This window comes from Passer montanus, unplaced genomic scaffold, assembly GCF_014805655.1.
Source record: "Passer montanus isolate IOZ18808 unplaced genomic scaffold, ASM1480565v1 scaffold55, whole genome shotgun sequence".
In the NCBI taxonomy this organism is placed as follows: Eukaryota; Metazoa; Chordata; class Aves; order Passeriformes; family Passeridae; genus Passer; species Passer montanus.
In genome coordinates, this window is record NW_024370485.1 from 2,862,179 (window position 1) to 2,879,419 (window position 17,241).

The 17,241-nt window shown below is 48.9% G+C and overlaps 1 protein-coding gene across 2 annotated transcripts in view; it reads left to right on the forward strand.

The window, feature by feature from the left end:
- Nucleotides 1-17,213, forward strand: part of CACNG2 (calcium voltage-gated channel auxiliary subunit gamma 2) — a 51,646-nt gene extending 34,433 nt beyond the window's left edge. For both annotated transcript variants that reach the window (XM_039725609.1, XM_039725610.1), the window contains 3 exons: nucleotides 12,276-12,359; nucleotides 16,038-16,178; nucleotides 16,612-17,213. In XM_039725609.1, coding sequence (XP_039581543.1) covers nucleotides 12,276-12,359; nucleotides 16,038-16,178; nucleotides 16,612-17,147 — 761 coding nt within the window. In that variant the 3' untranslated portion in view covers nucleotides 17,148-17,213. The remainder of the gene's footprint in view (nucleotides 1-12,275; nucleotides 12,360-16,037; nucleotides 16,179-16,611) is intronic.
- The last annotated feature ends 28 nt before the right edge of the window (nucleotides 17,214-17,241 follow it).

Sequence of the window (17,241 nt, forward strand, 5' to 3'; positions counted from 1 at the left end):
ATTCCCCAGTCTAGTATTGTGAGTAAGTTTTATTCCATTATGAATAGCCTCCTCCCTGGGACTCAAGAGTAATGTTACGTGTAGAGTAGCTGAAAACGCTTCAGAGATTAGCCTTAGCACATAGCTCACACCTACAGACTCTTCTGCAATAAATTAGTGTGTTCAGTGGATGAAAAAATATTGGTGGAGCAGCACGACTTGCAGTCAAGCTTCAAAAGAGTTATTATGACTGAGCAGCAGTACCTGCTCCCCCGTATGCCTTCCCTGGCTGTGCCACAGGTAGATTCACACTCCTCCTTTGCAGCCTTCCCTTCAGCCTCCCCTTTCCAAATCATCCTTCCCTCGCTGACCTCTGCTTGTTTTTCTCATGGGCATTATCCTTACCTCTAGCACACCTTTCCCCTCTGTGGTTTTCTTTTTAAAACCCAGCATAAACTAACAGGATATACACGTGCACACAATCTTAAATGTCTCATGATCCTGTGCTGCTATAAACCTCTCTTTTCCAAACACCCTGCTGGCACTGTTTGCTTGTTAAATAAGCCTAGTGCTGTGCTTAAGTCTAACTTTTGTTGTAAAAGCTTAAGGAGAGGGCCAAATCACTTTGTTTTCTTGTAAATCACCAGGGTACCCGCAACCCTGAGGAAATAACAATAATAAAATTATTAATGTTCTAATAGCAGCCTCTAAAAGCTAACAACACTTGCAAGGCTTGGCATTTGTTTTTTGCTCAGCTGCATAGAAAGGGACCTAAAATCAAATCTGTGCAATATCTAGTTTAACACCCAGTGTTTGGTGTGGATTATGAGTAAAGCAGCAAGTTAGAACAGCAGTAGCTTGTTTGGAGACGTTGGGAGCCTCGGCATAGCTGTGCTAAAGCAATTTGATCAGACTCACAGCTACCCTGCATGGCCCTGTGGGATATAAGCTGTGTTTACCAACATTTTCTGAACTCCAGTGACCCAAGTGAAAAATAAGCATAATGTATGTAACAAAGCAAACTCTGTGTCCTGGCTCTTTCAGCACAGAGAGCAATGCTTTCCTACAACTTTCACAGACCAGTCTGGTTGTTACTGTGGATATTTGCCTTGCCAGCAATTGCACCTAAATAAGCACAGGGAGCCATGAGCCTAAAATGCTTTGGAACCCATATGTGCAAATCCATACAACTCTTCAAATCCCAAATCCTAGCATAGCTGGCAAATGCAAGAAACAATATTAAGCCATGGTTGGATTCAGCATTCACGCTGACTGGGGAGGAACTGCAATGGAGGCTGTCCCCATCTTGAAGACATGACTAACCCTTTCTGCAAGTGGCTAGCTCAGGACCAGTGGCTTCCTCCTCATCAAATCAGTCCTCTGCTCTGCCCTGTTTTCCCTCAGGTTTCTTATTCCTTATTGATTTAGGAACTTTTGGGAGGCTTTGGATAATTTTGTGAGTGAGGTCCAGGTCAGGACTGGATTCATCAGGAGTGAACATCCTGAAGACCTTCAGCACACGCACATTCCCTTCATCCCAGCATGCTCCCCAGAGCACAGCAGGGTATCTGTTCTGGGTCAAGCTTCTCCCAAAACACCAGTGCTGGAGGGTGAGATGTAGTGACTGCCAGAGGAAATTGCAAAATTGGAAAGTCCTGACCTCTTCCCCAGGGCTTTCATTTTCTAATTTGTAGGTGGTGCATTCCAGGGCATAAAGGACACAGGGCAGAAAAGCTCCGTGAGTGCACGGCCCTGCACGTTGCAGCTCAACCTGAAGCGCTGCAGTCAGCAGGGCTTTCTGCCAAGGAAATCCTACGCCCAGTTCCCTCCTGGCCATCTCTGGTGGGCTGCCTGAAAGGACAGCAAAAATCCCAGTGCACTTCCTGAACAGACTCAGGGATAACCAATATTCCCTGCCTGGGCAAAGCCGCCTCCGCTCTCCAAGGGCAAGTGTGCGCGCTCAGTGAGCGCGTAATGGCTGCCACACTCATCTGCAGAGCCACCGCGCTGCAGGACCTCTGTCAGTGCTGCATGAAGGGCTTTGGGCTCCCTGGGGTAAAAAACTACTAGAGAAAGTCCAGCCCTTCCCTTGTTCTATTTCCTTACCTGAAACAGGCTTCATCTCCTGGGCTGGAATGGCTAGAACAGGTTGTGAATTTACGGTGGAGCCACTCGCTCCAACTCGGGCAACAGCAAATGGACCCCCAGTTCTCATCCAGGAGGGTCTCATCTCTCACCTTTAAAGAAAACAAGCAGTGCCTACCTTCTCAGTCGTTTTCCCAGAGGAAGGAATGGCAATGAAATGAAAAGCCCTGAAGACCACTGGGCAGGATTACAATTTTCCATGAGAGGCAAGCTGAGGAACTCCCACACACTGTTATTCCCCAAAATTTCTACTGCTGGGTGTCAATTCTGCTACAGATTTCGCAATTCCTACTGCAGGCTGATGATGTTGTGTGGGAGAACACAGGAGACTTGCTGAGACTGCCAAATTGCTAAACATGTGTGATGGTGGGCTCTCCCTTCCTCCATGTGTCTGAGCCTCCGAGGGGAAGGGGGAGGAGAGCTTAAGTGGCACAGAAGAGGGAGGATGGATTAAAAGCTGCCTCTGTCATTGACTTGTTCCATTCTTTGGCTTATTTCCCTGGGGTTCTTGGGTATTTTTGTTATTAATAACTAATAATAATTTCTATATAGTGCTTTGCATTCTGAAGGACCCTAAAGCACACCACATACTTCATAAGCTAATTAACAGCTGCAAGCCTGATTCCTCTCTTGGTTGTGGCCCTAAATGCTGAAGGAACAGCTCAGAGTCACACTAGATTTGCACCAGTTTAACTGAGGACAGTGTCTCCCTATAGATCCAGCTGGATATGTCAGAGACAAATGCAATGTGGAGTTGGAGATTAAAGATTTGAAGTGCCTTTTCTCCTCCTTCATAATTTAAAAATGACTAAGGAAATTGCATTCAAAAAGCCTTGTGAACACAGCATTACAATTGCAAGATTCAAGATTTGGAGTTTGGGAATAGCTAAGCCCTGGTTCCTACTGAGTTAGGGGCTCAGCTCATAACTGTACCAAGGCATGCACAGCTTGTGGCTCATCCCAGGCTGTGCAGGACACTTTTCACCATGTAAGGAAGGCTGCTTTGTGCTCTTTTCTTGCTGATAAATCTATGTCTGTGCAGAGTTACTTCCAGTGACCACTGGAGTTACAGTCTCATCGCTGATCCAAAATGTGACCTACTGTACAAGGTGAGCCTGGCTCTGGCCTCTGATGTACTCAATAGATCAGAAACACAGTTACATCTGAAGAGAAAAATGCAACACGATAGGATGAACTGAATCAGAAATTTTCTAGCCTGTGGTTTTCCTCTGCATACTTCTGGGGAAAGATTAATTCATTTGAGCTCTGGGTCTTTGAGTCCAAATTCGAGATGGTTCAGTCCTTATGTCCTCATCCAGCTAGGATGTTGTTTACATGCTCTGATTTCTGAGAGTTTGATGTTGTAATGCTATATGCAAAAACTGTCCTAGTTACAATATTGTTGCCATGATAGGGAAAAAGAAAAAAAAAGAAAACAGAAGAACCAGCTCTTAAATACTTTGTCCATCCCATTCACCCCTCTCCATCCAGGCTTACATTAGTGTCTTCCTTCCTCTCACATCTGGATGTGCAGCCGTGGATTGGGATTGCCTGTGGTAGCTATGGAGCATCTCCTCTCCTCCCACACCTTATGCACATCACTTCTCTCTCACTGCAGATAATTGCATCACCCTTCCTGTCACTCGACTCACAGCTGTAGTGTCACATTTGACTCGTTAAACACACACACACACACAAACACACACACACACACACACAAACACACACACACACATATAAATGGTTTTGCTACAAATTGATAGATTTTTTTTTTTAAATCATCTGTAATTTCTTGATTTCTCTTACTTGCCTTTCCTGTTTGCTTGGACTTTTCTCCATATCCTGATCAACTTCTGCTTTTATTTCTCCATCCTCCACCACAGCAGGTCCAGCACTTAAGTTAGGTTCTTCGAATTTGAAACCCAACATCGTGCTACCACATCTGAGCACAACCACTTACAAGCCTTTTCCTCAATTCTATTTCTGGTTCCCAGCTCATCTCAAATCTAGTTCTGTCTCTTCTTGCAAGGCAAAGGAAGTACTTCTACTAACTCAGCTAATATACCTTGAAAACTGGTACAGGGCTTGCAAGTGAGAAGGTTCATATACTTTTCCTTCTTAGAGTGACGCTAGTCGCTCTAACAGCAGTAGAAATAGTTTCTGATCTCTCTGCTGAGGAACCAGAGATATTGTTCACCCCTTCATTGAATCACACAGGCAAATATCATTATAAAAACTAAATTATTTCATTGACATATAAATGAAATCACACATTTGTTACATATGTATATGTAAAATTATTTTCAATGTCAGTGCCGAAGGCAAATGTGAGAAATAGAACTTTAGGAGTAGCACAGTTTTCCACAGCTTTTAATGATTTAGATGAGCCTAATACATTTTTATGTTAAGTACTATTTTCAGAACAAATTCAGTCCAGGTTTGATTCTGATGAAGTCTAGGAAACAGAGGCATTTGTTTACCGTGGGAGACATTTGTACTGGGTGTCTGCAAAAAAGGATTTTTTGAATTATTTTTATTATTGCTGTATTGAGATTTTTCCTTTATGATTAGGACAGATTTCTAGCAGACCCTGAAATCCAGCCACCTGCAATGTTTCAGTTTGTAAAGCTCAAACATGCTGGATTTGCATTTGCACCAAAACGCATTCAAGAGCCTTTGCCCAATTTTCCCAGCCAATCTCACTTCTCTGCCTGTGACAAAGCACAGGAAATTTCAAGCCACAGCGAGGATATTTTTGAAAGTTACAACCCTGTAAAAAGAGGGTGTTTATAAATGGAAATCTTCATATAATCTTAATAATAGGTTTTGCTACCACTGCATCTCCACCCACGTCGATGGAATAGCTGTAGCCAGCGCTGAGGCAGAGTCTATGGGCTACTTAGCAGCATGCAGCAGCAGCATTGAGCAGGGTGGGAAGGAGGGGAGGCTGCCACCTCCAAGGAAAAATGCAAAGCGGTTCCAGGCTGACAGCACTGCAGAGTCCAGCCCTAGCACAGCGTGGGCCCCCTTGGCTGCTGCAGCAGAGCTCTGCAAGGCACCATGCGGGCAATGCCAGGGTGGGATGGGCTCTCCTGCACTCCCGCACTGCTGGGGCTCTACAGGAGGGACCTGAGTCACCTCCAGCAGCACGTGTGGTCATCACACTGAAAGGGTGGTTAAGTGTTGGAAAGGGCTGCCCAGGGAAGTGGTGGAGTCCCTATCCTTGGAAGAGTTCATTAAACAACTGGACATGGCACTTAGTGCTTTGGTTAAGTTGGCACGATGGTGATCAGTCAAAGGATGGACTTGATGATCTTGGACATCTTTTCCAACGTAAATGATTCTATGATCCTTCTGTCATTAGCCCCCTCTCATTTGCCAGATGATTGTCAGGGATGGCTGCAGAGAGTAAGTGAGGAGAAAAGCTGAAAAAGGTGGAACAGGAGCCTGGTATTGTTTTGGATGGGACTAATCTCCCTGGTGCTCACTGGCAGCTCTCTATACCCCTCTCCTTCTATCTCATCTCCTCCTCAATGCTATCCCATACTGGCCTCTCCCACTTATTTCTGCCATCTACGTCTGCATTTCCTTCCCTAGTTATCAGCCATCTCCTGAATAAATTAATCTCCTCAGAATCAGTATGTTTTAGGCCGTTCTACTGCTGTGGCTTTGGTCATTGCTAATGTGCTGTGATACACCTCTTCCCCCATGCTCATCAAGGCAGCAGCGGTCTGTAAGGCAGTGTTTGTAACATTTTTACTGCAACTCCCTTTATCATCTGATCCTTGGCAACAGCTGTAATAAACATGATTATTAATAATAAGGTGAGGAGAGCTGGTATAATGGTTCTACCTCATAGGCAGGGGCAGATATGCTTTCATAACTATAAGATCAATTTCTATTTTGCACCAGTTCTTTTACAGGCTTCTTCAGCACAATATCTGAATGAATTCCATTGGCACATTAAGTGATGGAGCTTGATATCAGTCACATGTGGTTTGTTCTTTTATCCTCTCCCCAGGGAGAGAATTATGTATGCCACGTACTGGTTATGTTGCTAGGGTTTTGTTTGGGATTTTTAACATACGCATTGCTGCATGTTTGCATTGAAGAAGACCACATCAAAGCAGGTGCATTGCATTTGGACCAAAAGGGTGGCAAGATTTTTGATGGCCTGTAGTTCTCACGGGATCTCTACTATTGTCCCAGGGTCCACTCCACAGACCACATTTACTGCCCCACTGACCTTCACCTTGTAGTGGAAAATCCCTTTGTCCCTAATGACAGCTGAACACTCTTCAGTCTTAAAATTACCCAGCTGGGTCAAAAGGTATTACCCTGGCACAGCATCCCCTGTCACTGTGCAGGGTCAGAGCTGCAAAAGCAGCACCTGCTCCAGCCCCAGAATGACCATCCCTTGTGCTCTGTTTGCTGGTTTAGCCCTACACCTGTAACCTGCATATTGAGGCAGGTGAAAAGATGGCCTAATTTTTGTAAGGTGCTATCTATGGAGGGATTCCCAGAGAGGGATAACGAGCCCTTTTAAAAGACCATTTCTTTTCAGAGTGTCAGCACAGGGGGGTAAAAGCAGATGCCCACAAGCACTGTCTGTGTTCCCTGCCACCACACTTTTCATCAGCTCCAAATCCCCCAAAATTATGTGTGCTCTCAAGCACTTCACTCTTGGAAGGGAGGAGAGCAATCAAAATGCCTTCAAAAGGCTTTTCCTGTGTTCTTTGCCACTTCATGAAACCTCACTTCTTCCTCTTGCAGTCATGTCAGGTTGGGCATTAATAACTCAGTGTCATTGGTGTCAATTTTTGACAGGGATGGCAGACCTCTTCTCCTGGTTTGGAAGCCTTTTGTGCATAAGAAAGGCATGCCAGCAGTTTGCCATGTAGCTGTGGAATTTGTCTCTGTAGCCCAGAGGCTGGCTCTGAGCCCCACTTCACCACCTGGTACCAAAGGGATACTGCTCAGAAACAGAATCCTGGAGCAGGAACATTTGTGTTTGTGTCTGACTACCTGTCTGTTGTGTGCCATTTCTCATATCTCTTTCGTGGGCAGATAGCAAACAGTTTAATCTGCACCAAAGTTTACTCCTAGGGCAGGCAGCACAAGTGGGAACTTCCAAGAACTGTCATGTTTGCACAGCCTTCATGCACAGAAGGTCACATCAAAAATGAGCATGTTACATTTGAACCAGATGGTGGGAAGAATTACCTGGCCCAAATGATCCAGGGTCTGATCACTTTCATATTTTTAATACAAATATTCTCAGCCTACTCTCCTGAGGCAGGGAAATGCATTATTCCCATTTTGAGTTAAAGAAAAAGGGGGAGGGGGGGAGGTAAGTGGCTTGCCTAAAATGATATGGGGAGCGTGTGACAGAAAGTGATACTGAATTGTTGGCTAACACCAAACCATCTTTCTCAGCTTTTAGAGACAACAGCTATATCCAGCCCCCTTTATTTATTTCTCTAAGCCATCATGCCAAAACCTCTGCTAAATTAGAGAGTGGGACTGAAGGAAAGCTTTCAGTGGATTGCTTTTCTCCATAAATGGAAATATCACAAATCATTCTGGGAAAACAGGTCTTTCTGTTCTCATCCCTCTTTGTCTGCTTCTCTCCTTTTGGATGTCTTTTCCTCTGCCTCTGGCTCTCAGTTTTCAGATGTATGGTCCTGACCATTTAAAAGTGTTCCTACCTCGCAGGAAGGGAGTAGCTTTTCATTCTTTGGAACTTACTATTTTGCAATGGATTGCACTCTGCAGGCAAGCAAGACTTCTGAAAGAGAGAGGGCTGCACAAAGCGGCATAAAAATAAACTGTATCACCAACAATACGGAGCTGGGTTCTCATCAGGGGTAGCTCAGTCTGAGTATTGCTGCAGCAGGGCTGGCGGCTGCCAGCTGTCCTGGATAGACAGCTTATACCCAAACAATGATCCTGCCACACTGGAGGAGGTCTCTCTCAGAGATGAACACACAGTTGACGCTGAATTTCATCTTAGACATTTAGTCCCTCTTGGCAGTATGAGAGATTGCTCTTAATGACCCAAGTGGGCAACTTCTCTCCTTGGCCAGGCACTGGAGGGGTGCCTACTGCACCAGTCCTGGCTCTTCTAAACTGCATTTTACACAGCTGGGGCAGGCAACAAGCAAACGGTGGTGATCTTCCCTAACGACTCCCAGTAACACACAAGGGATGTGGAGATTGCTCTGTGCTTTTCCATGGACCTGGGCATCTGCAGCCTTCCTTTCTGAGACAGGCTGATGCTCATCCCTGCCTTCTTTGCAGCCTGCACACCCAAAGCAGGCTGTTCAGTGGGTGCCCACACTAATACATCAGAGAGAGGGAGGTGGCTGTCATGAGTGAGAGGGACTGAGAAATAGGAGAAAAATCTGATGGGTCAACATGAGCAAGGATGAGAGGAGTGCCCAAACTGCAGTGGGAGAGCTACAGGGAGGAGGAGGAAGCATGTGGCTTAAGTGTCTCAGAGAGGCGTATGGGAGAAGACAGAGATACATGCCTTGTTTCAAGGGTCATAGCATGAAATACCTTGAGTTGGGAAGAATGTGAAGGACAAAGGGACTCAAGTAGAGAGTTATTCTTACCTCCTTGGGGGCTTCTCAGAGCCCTACATGCCCTCCCACATAATGATTTGATCTTGCTCAGACATTCAGGAGTGTTAACTGTAGGGTGGGACACGGCTCTCACCCTCCCTGGCTCCACAGACCACACGTGCAGCACAAGAAAAGGCTGTTGTGTCAGACCTCAGCAGCACTGCTGAGCTGCTCCATCCCCCCTCTGTGCTTCCACCAGCACAGGTGCCAGGGAAGCTGCTGTACCATCTCAGCAGGCCACAGATGTCAGTCAGAGAATTGCCGAGTGACCTTGGCACAAGAAGTGACATCGAGGCCTTCCCCACACCAAGCGGGTTTCTGAACCGCTGCCATCCTTCACTCCCTCACTCTGTGCACTTTGGGAGCCGCTGGCACCAGCACACCCACACCATGCCCTGTTTAACACGTCCCCGTACGGCACCAGGCAGCGGAGCGCTGTCACCCCCATTTTACAGGGTGGGACTCTGAGGCAGAGAGAAGTGGTTTTAACAGCACGCCTGTGGCAGAGCAAAAACTGAATCTTGTTCTCTTATGTTCCCAGTTAGCGCATTAATGACCTAAATTCTGCATCCTTTCCCCATCCATCGCCCAGAGGAGCTAGGAGGCATTGGAGGAGAGGGTGTGGTAGCACAGGCAAACAGTCAGCATCCAAACCCACAGCACTCTGCGCTGAGCACAGACAAAGCAGGGGCTAAAGTGGGACCCACACTACCCTCATCAACCTGGCAGGGTTGATCCAGGGAGGGGAATCAACCTGGCACAGCATATGAGCCTGTGGAGAAGGGCATCTCCACAATGTCACAGCATTTTAAGCAAGCCAAGGCTGGACACTCCAATGGCCAAGTACCCTGCGGAGCCAGGTCAGCAAAGCCTTTGGGACACTGAGCACCAGGAGCAGATTTTCAAAGAGCCTCCATATCCCCTCAGCCTGCCTAAGCGGCTGAACCTCTAACCAGCTATCCCACGCAAGTCCATATAAAAGACAGCCTGCACCAGATGCAGCATCTTCCCCAGGCAGCTCAATTCTTTACATAGGAATTAATCAGCCTCAAATTCAGCAAGAAACAGAGCGGGGGAGAGAGAGAAAAAAAGGAAGCAGGGAAAGGATGTCACACGGTGAGGGGGTTTCCAGATGCACTGCGTCTTCCCTCCCTGGCTGATTCCAACTGGGAGGCTCCGGCTGTGTGCCAGGAACATCACCTGGGAGGTGTATGCAGGTTCTGCCTGCTCCCCCAGCATGTACGGGCAGGAGGAACTCAGTGTTCAGGATCTGCTGGGCAAGGAACTGAAATCTGAAGCTGGAGACCTCCCCAGTGCCCCGGAGTGTGCCCGTGTTCACATGCACTGTACAGCAGCGACAGCAGCCAAAGGACCAGGATGAGGAGCTGCTCATCTGTCACAGGCAGATGGCCCCAGGCAGTGAGGGACAAGCAAGGGAAAGGACCCCCCTCATGCTGTATCTGCCTGCCTCATAGGGATTTTAGTGGGTAAGTAGCAGGGTGGAAGTGTGCCAGGGCAATTTACTTGGCTATGAAGCTTTCCTTCCAGAAGAGCCATGGCTGAGAAGCAGACACTTTTTGAACAAGCTAACTGGATTGAGGATGGGTGATTAATAACATTTCATAACCCATAGTTTCAGTGTGGGAATAGTGTGGCAGAGCTACACAGAGAGGCTTTGTTCCTACTTTATTATCCTATTACTTACCTCTTAATGTGCATACACTCCTCTCTGCTGTCTCCAGTCTCTTCATGCAAGCTCTTTGAATGAGTAGCTAAATGCAATAGGTACCTTGGAGGCATCAGACACAAGCCAGATGGATGCAGAAGAAGCCAAACTCGGGGGTAGACCTAAAGGAACCCACCTACCTGCCTTCCATTGACTCAGATATTTACTCAGGACTGCCTCCCAAAGCATCCCAAACGTTAATCCATCAAAGGCTGGCCTCAAGAAGCAACTCACAGAGAATCCTTTGAGCTTGGGCCCTCTCCATGTGTTCACAAATATCTGAAAGATCATTCAAATTCATCTGGAATAGACCTTTCAAACATGACCTGGGGACCTGACATGGTGACTGCAGGTCTCATCCTGGGTAGGTTTGGTCTGGAAGAGCTCTGTTGCTCTTCCCAGAGGCAACAACCTCAAATGTGGTGGCTTCATTTTCCCCTTGCCCTTCACACCCAGCTGGTCCAGAAGCCGGGTTCAGGGTCGGGGTGGCAGGAGGCTTATCCAGGCTGCCACAGCAACCAGGGCTCCAAATGCTTCTGCTGAGGGACCAGTGAGCCTGAACCACTTTGTTGGTGAGGAGGCCCAGGGGATCACCATGCCTACCCACGCACCTCATGCAGACAATGTATTTCTCCTTTCTGGACAGACTGTGTGCATCAGTTCTGTGCTAATGGCCAATCAGTGCAAGTGTCCAGAGCGAAATGGAATGGAGGGTGGGAGAAAAAATTTGTGGAAACCCCAGGAGACATAATGAAATTGTCTTTCACATGGTCAACCCTGTACAAGAATGGACAACCTGATCATTTGAGATACTAATTAATCAGTGGTTATGGTGAAAATTATTATGTGGCTTGAGGAGTACCTCTCTAGAGTGGTATTCCTGATGTCAAGAGGAGATATGAGTGATGAAAATAAGAGCCTGGTAGATATCCCAGATAACGAAAGTCTTGGAAGATGTCACTGGCCCCCTGCTGGGATGGTCTTGGTGGTCATGGAGTGTGTGAAAAAGGGTGCCCCATGACTGAAACTGGCAGAAGGCCCCGTACATACACCAGCCTGATGGAACTGTGTCCAGCCCAGCTTCCCCCACTTATGGCGGAAGATTCTGCTCCCCCAGCACCAGGGTGTTTTGCTGTTGAGCTGCATACACACACTCGCACCGAGCTTCTTGTAGCCTCAGTCTGTGAGAGGGCACAAGAGCAGGCCTGACAAAGGCACGAACAAACAAGCAGTCATACGGAGAAAGTAGATTAAGGGCTTTTGTTCTAACACCGAACCAGAACAAAAGGATGTATCCTGCCCATGGAATTACAGGGCAGCAAATTCACAGCTGAGAGAAACACTTTTGCGACCCACACCTAATTATCCTGCCCTGATCCCCTCACTGCTGGGATGCAGGCAGGCCACGCCAGGGGAAACACTGAGGTGTGACGATGTAACTCACAGCTACGCCTGTCGATGCTGAGGGAGGGGACGCTGACACCTGTGCTTTGCCCGGTACCTGGCTCCCGTTCCCATCCCGCCTCCCTCCGAGGCGAGCAGCTCTCCCCTTGTCTGCGGCAGGAGTCACGGAGCTTCTGGGGCTCTCCTCTGCGGAAGGAGGCGGGCTGGGCTGGCTGGGTCCTGACAGCAAACCCACATTCCTGTGCAAATGCATGTGCAAGGAGAGGCCCGGGCATTTCCCGGGCATGCTGCCTGGGAGGAAGGCAGGCGGGCACAAAAGGTGATGCAGAGGGCAGCTGTTCCTGCAAGGCAGGTTTTGGTGTTCTCATTTGTTCTTTTTTTCTCTTGTTCCCTAGGGAATTTTAAAGGTCTGTGTAAGCAAATCGATCACTTCCCTGAGGATGCAGATTATGAAGCCGATACAGCAGAATATTTCCTCCGTAAGTCCGCAGGCTCTTTGTGCAATGGCTCGTAGGTGCTAGCGTCGGGCGCCTTTTGTTTTCTGAACACAGGGTGGTGAGACACTGGGACCTGTGAGGCTCAGTGGAAACCCCAGAGCCTCATCACCCCCTAAAAATGACTCCACTCTCACCTCCCAGGGGCTCTGCCCATGAGACAGTGCAAATTTGAGCTCACAGTAACAACTGATGGCATTTTTTTTATTAGCAGTGATTAATTGTGATATAAAATCAGAGTCTTAATTCAAATCCACTGAAAAGCTGCTGATTGGGCCTAAGGTCAGACCAGCCTAGCGTGTGTGTGTGAGAGTGCACGTCCTCCTAAAGCAGAGAAAGTTTATATTTCCTTATCTGACACTCCAGTGGCACCAGACTTAAGAAATTAGCTGGATTTTGTCTGAGGAGCTCTTATTGCTGTCTTCACCTTTCCCCAAACACTGCTTCCCTACAGAGGCTGCAGGTCTGATCTTTGCTGGTTTTAGTGATGGGAGCAGGCAGCAGGAATAAGGACAGCCAGAGCCCTTTGAAGGAAAGCCTGGTGCTCACCCAGAGCCCCTAGGAGAGGTGCTGAACCCAAGGCATAAGGCGTGTCTGTAATGAACCCTAGCCTGAGCTCCAAGTCCAGCCTGAGATGTGTGAGTGAAGCTCACACTGCTTTGTGCAGCAGCACCCTGGCCAGCAGGACAGATCCACATCATGCATTACCCTGCCTGGCTGCCCTCTCCAGCCAGCATTTCCACCCCAGAGGCAGGTGCTTACTCTTCATTTAGCACAGCTGAACAGGGAACACTCCTTTTAGGTCTCCACCTTGCTCTCCTGCCCTCCCTCCACAAGCCCAACGTCTTTTGACATCATGAGATCTTCTCCCAACAGAAATTTGAGATAAGTGCTTTTGACCTTCCAAGGTTAATCATCAGAGGCTTCCAAAGACCGGGAGTCTTTCAGAATAGCTCCTTGTCATCCGGGTGTGCTCCAAGCCAGATGTGGAAACCCAGCCCTGCGGCAGGGATGAGAGAGATAATTTCGGATCTGTGAGGCTCATTTGTATGTGAAAAGAGGCAGATCTTATGCTGCTTCCTCTTGGTTTCTCAAACAGTCCTTCATCCACTGTAAATTGTAAATAACCAAGGGAGATTGCTTCTTTCAGCTGCCTTTCTGCAGCACCGGTCTCTTAATTGCTGCACAGCCCCTGAACAGCAGAGCTGAACACAGAGGTTTGATCCAGTTTGGCACAGGGATGCCAAAGGTTTGCAGGCTGCCTCCGAGGGCAAATCAGCCTTTGCAGAGCTGCTTGAGAGCAAGGAGGCTGCTTGCAGCATCAATTGCACTTCAGAAAAAAGAGTTTGGGGAAGGGGCCAAACATCACAAGAAGGATGGGTTTGTTCCCTCAGAGAGAACAAGATCTGAAGACAAAAATTGGCCCAATGTCAGGACCCGACAGTGTCCCCAGGGTAGAGCCCTTTTTAAGAAAGAACCAGGTTCAAAGAGGGATTTGGCAAGTCAATAAAGGATTATCTGGGTCATTCCTGAGGGAAATGAGATTTCTGCTGGCTTAGACCTGCCTAGAGAAGGACCCCATTGAACAGCTTCTTGCCAGGACTTCAGTCAAACCGGAGTCCCTGGGTGCTCTGCATGGGCAATGCCTGGCGGTGCCATCAGGAACAGCTAGGAAGTTGTTTATCTGTATCAGAGTAGGCAATTCCCTCATGCCCCAGGGGACAAGGACAATCACAGGGCAGTGTACATGGCCTGGCTAGAAGCGTTTAGCCATTATTTCTGCCAGCCATCCACATAAGGTGTCTTAGGATTTCTGAAATCAAATGCCTGTTATCAGAGAGGAAGCAGAAGCATCCCTGTGTTTCCTTGCTAGCAGACACAGGTGAGTTTAAGGAGCATACGCCACCAGCCCTTTTTCTTTAGGCCACAGGCTCTGGAGCCAGGAAGGCTGGATGATATTTTCCTCCTCTCTTGCTGGCATGGTCCTCCTGAAAGGCTGAGGAAGGCTGCTGTCCTTCTCCATCACATGACAGCTGCAGCTTCCCATGTCAGTCAGCAAATTTGTTCTCCCCACAGATGTGAATTTCAGAATTAAGACACAGATAAAACTGATGTGTTCAGGACCAGGTTGCAGGACTGACCAAGCATCCCCCTAGAAAGCCTCTCAACAGTGGGTGTCTGCTTGATGTTTGCTTCCTGTCATTTAAGCTTCCCATCGTCAAATGCCACTTTGTTTTCCAGAAGCTATCAAGATGCTTATTAGTGTTATCCTGTTCCCTGAAACACAGCCAGGCAGACCTGGAAAGCAAGCAAGAGTGGTTTCTCCCTGCCTTCTGCATTCCCCATGCACAAGCAGTGGGCTAGGCCCCCTTCAATGAGCTCATTGCTTGTGCCTAGCTGGATCCAGAGGCCAACGGTGTCTTTGAAGCGGGGACTCTGCTCACTTCGGAAAAAGTCCTGCATTTGCTTCATTGGGTTCATTCTTGCAGGCAAGGAAGGATTAGCTTTCATCCCCCCCTCCAGATCTTTGCTCCACAAGCAAAATTGCACCAGCCTGTCTGATACCTTTCTTTATCAAGCAAGGCTTCATTTCACACTTTAACAGCTTATTTTCTCTTGTGAAGGGAGGAGAGAGGCCTTCCTAGTTAAAAAAAAAATAGGAATATTCGCAAGGCAGACTCAGGCAGAGCGCTGGCTCCCACCGAGCCGCCCACGAGTGGTGTGTGCGTGCGTGCCTGCGTGTGTGGGTGTGCGTACACACAGACTTGGCCTTTCGCTGTGGGAACACGAGTCAGGCCCCCAGAAGCTTTGGGGTATGTTTTGCATGCACACACGAGCATATACGTGCATCTGTGCATCTATGCCATTGCCCTCTGCTGGCTGAGCTCTCCCCGTATCGACCGATGGAGAGTGTGTGTGTGTGGGAGCTGGCACATCCGAACCATCACTGCCCTCTGGAAGCAGCCCAGTCATTTAATCACTAGTTTAAGCCCCGCATTTCAGCACACAGGGCTGGGACTGTTTCTTCTCAGTCCTCACTGCAGCTGCAGAGCAGTGCATGGCACCACGAGCTCCTTCTCAGCCCTAAAAAAAAAAAAAAAATCTCCTTGAGATGCTCATGCCCTTTTGGGAGGATTCAAGATTGAGCAGCTCTGCAGGAAGCATTTGGGTTGCTGTTCTTTGAAGTGCAGGCTTGAGCAGCAGAGCGCTGCAGAAGGAGAAGCTGAGTGGTGCCTGGGCTCCCCCTCCAGCCCACAGTCCCCCCAAAAACAGAGGAAAAAACAGTGTGAGGGGGCACATACAATGCAGGTAGACTCCCAGCCCAGCCACCAGCCCCACAGCCCCCTCTGCCTCCCCATGCTGAACCACCAGCTTTGTGGCCAGGGCATGGGAGAGTTGCTTCAGACCACTATCTTTTTCTGACATGCTTTGTTTCTCTCTCCCTCTCTCCCTCCTTCCTTCCCTCCATCCCCCAATGCTTTTATCTCTCCTTAAATTACTCCCCTACTGCACATTGCCCTCTGTCTCTCCCCTTCACCCCCACCCACTAAATGTGCTCGCGTGTCCCCGTCCCCTCACTCTGGTGCCGTTTCCATGCCCCTTTTTCCTCTCTCTCACACCTGTGTTGTTCTTTCTGTCCCGCCCTCCCTCTCTCCTCTGCAGGGGCTGTTAGAGCCTCTAGTATTTTCCCGATCCTGAGTGTGATTCTGCTTTTCATGGGTGGACTCTGCATTGCAGCCAGCGAGTTCTACAAAACCCGACACAACATCATCCTTAGTGCCGGCATCTTCTTCGTGTCTGCAGGTAAAGGGGTGCACAGGGCCTCATGCCCCAGGGGTGGGCTCCAGGGGTTGGGGGGGTGCCTAGCCAGGACATTGGGGTACAGTTGTCTAGGCAGGAGTGTGTGCATTTCCCAACCCTGATTAAGTCTCATTTGGGCTGAAAGCAGCATCACAAGGATGCCTCTCCATCCTGCCTGCTCGCCCAGCAGAGGCAAGCAGCCAGGGGCTTTCCTCCTGCTTGGGAGCTGACGGAGGGAGAGTTTCCCTGACATCTGACATCTCTCAGGGACCAGGAATGCAGTCCAGGGAAGTGGCAGGCACATGAGGAGGGTTTTGCCTGAGTTTCCCAAGGCAAACTGCCTATCCAGGAGAGGATTCAACCCCACAGCCCCCACCACTGCCATCTGTGACCTTCCTGACATCTCCTTCTCTCTCCCCGGCCGGATGGCTTGCAGGTCTGAGTAATATAATTGGCATCATCGTATACATATCAGCCAACGCTGGAGACCCCTCCAAGAGTGACTCCAAGAAGAACAGCTACTCCTACGGCTGGTCCTTCTATTTCGGGGCCCTGTCCTTCATTATAGCCGAGATGGTGGGAGTGCTGGCTGTCCACATGTTCATAGACCGGCACAAACAGCTGCGTGCCAACGCTCGTGCCACGGACTACCTCCAGTCCTCCGCCATCACCCGCATCCCCAGCTACCGGTACCGCTATCAGAGACGCAGTCGCTCCAGCTCCCGCTCCACCGAGCCTTCACACTCCAGGGATGCCTCTCCCGTCGGGATCAAAGGGTTCAACACCCTGCCATCAACAGAGATCTCGATGTACACCCTGACCAGGGACCCGCTGAAGGCAACCACCACCCCCACCGCCACCTACAACTCCGACAGGGATAACAGTTTCCTCCAGGTTCACAACTGTATCCAGAAAGAGAACAAGGACTCTATCCACACCAACACAGCCAACCGCCGGACCACCCCGGTATGAAGCCGTCGCCAGGAGCTGAAAATGGGGCAGGAACGGGCAGGAGGAGACGGGGGTGGGCTGCAGGGTGGGGAGGGTGGAAGGGGGCAGGGGGCAG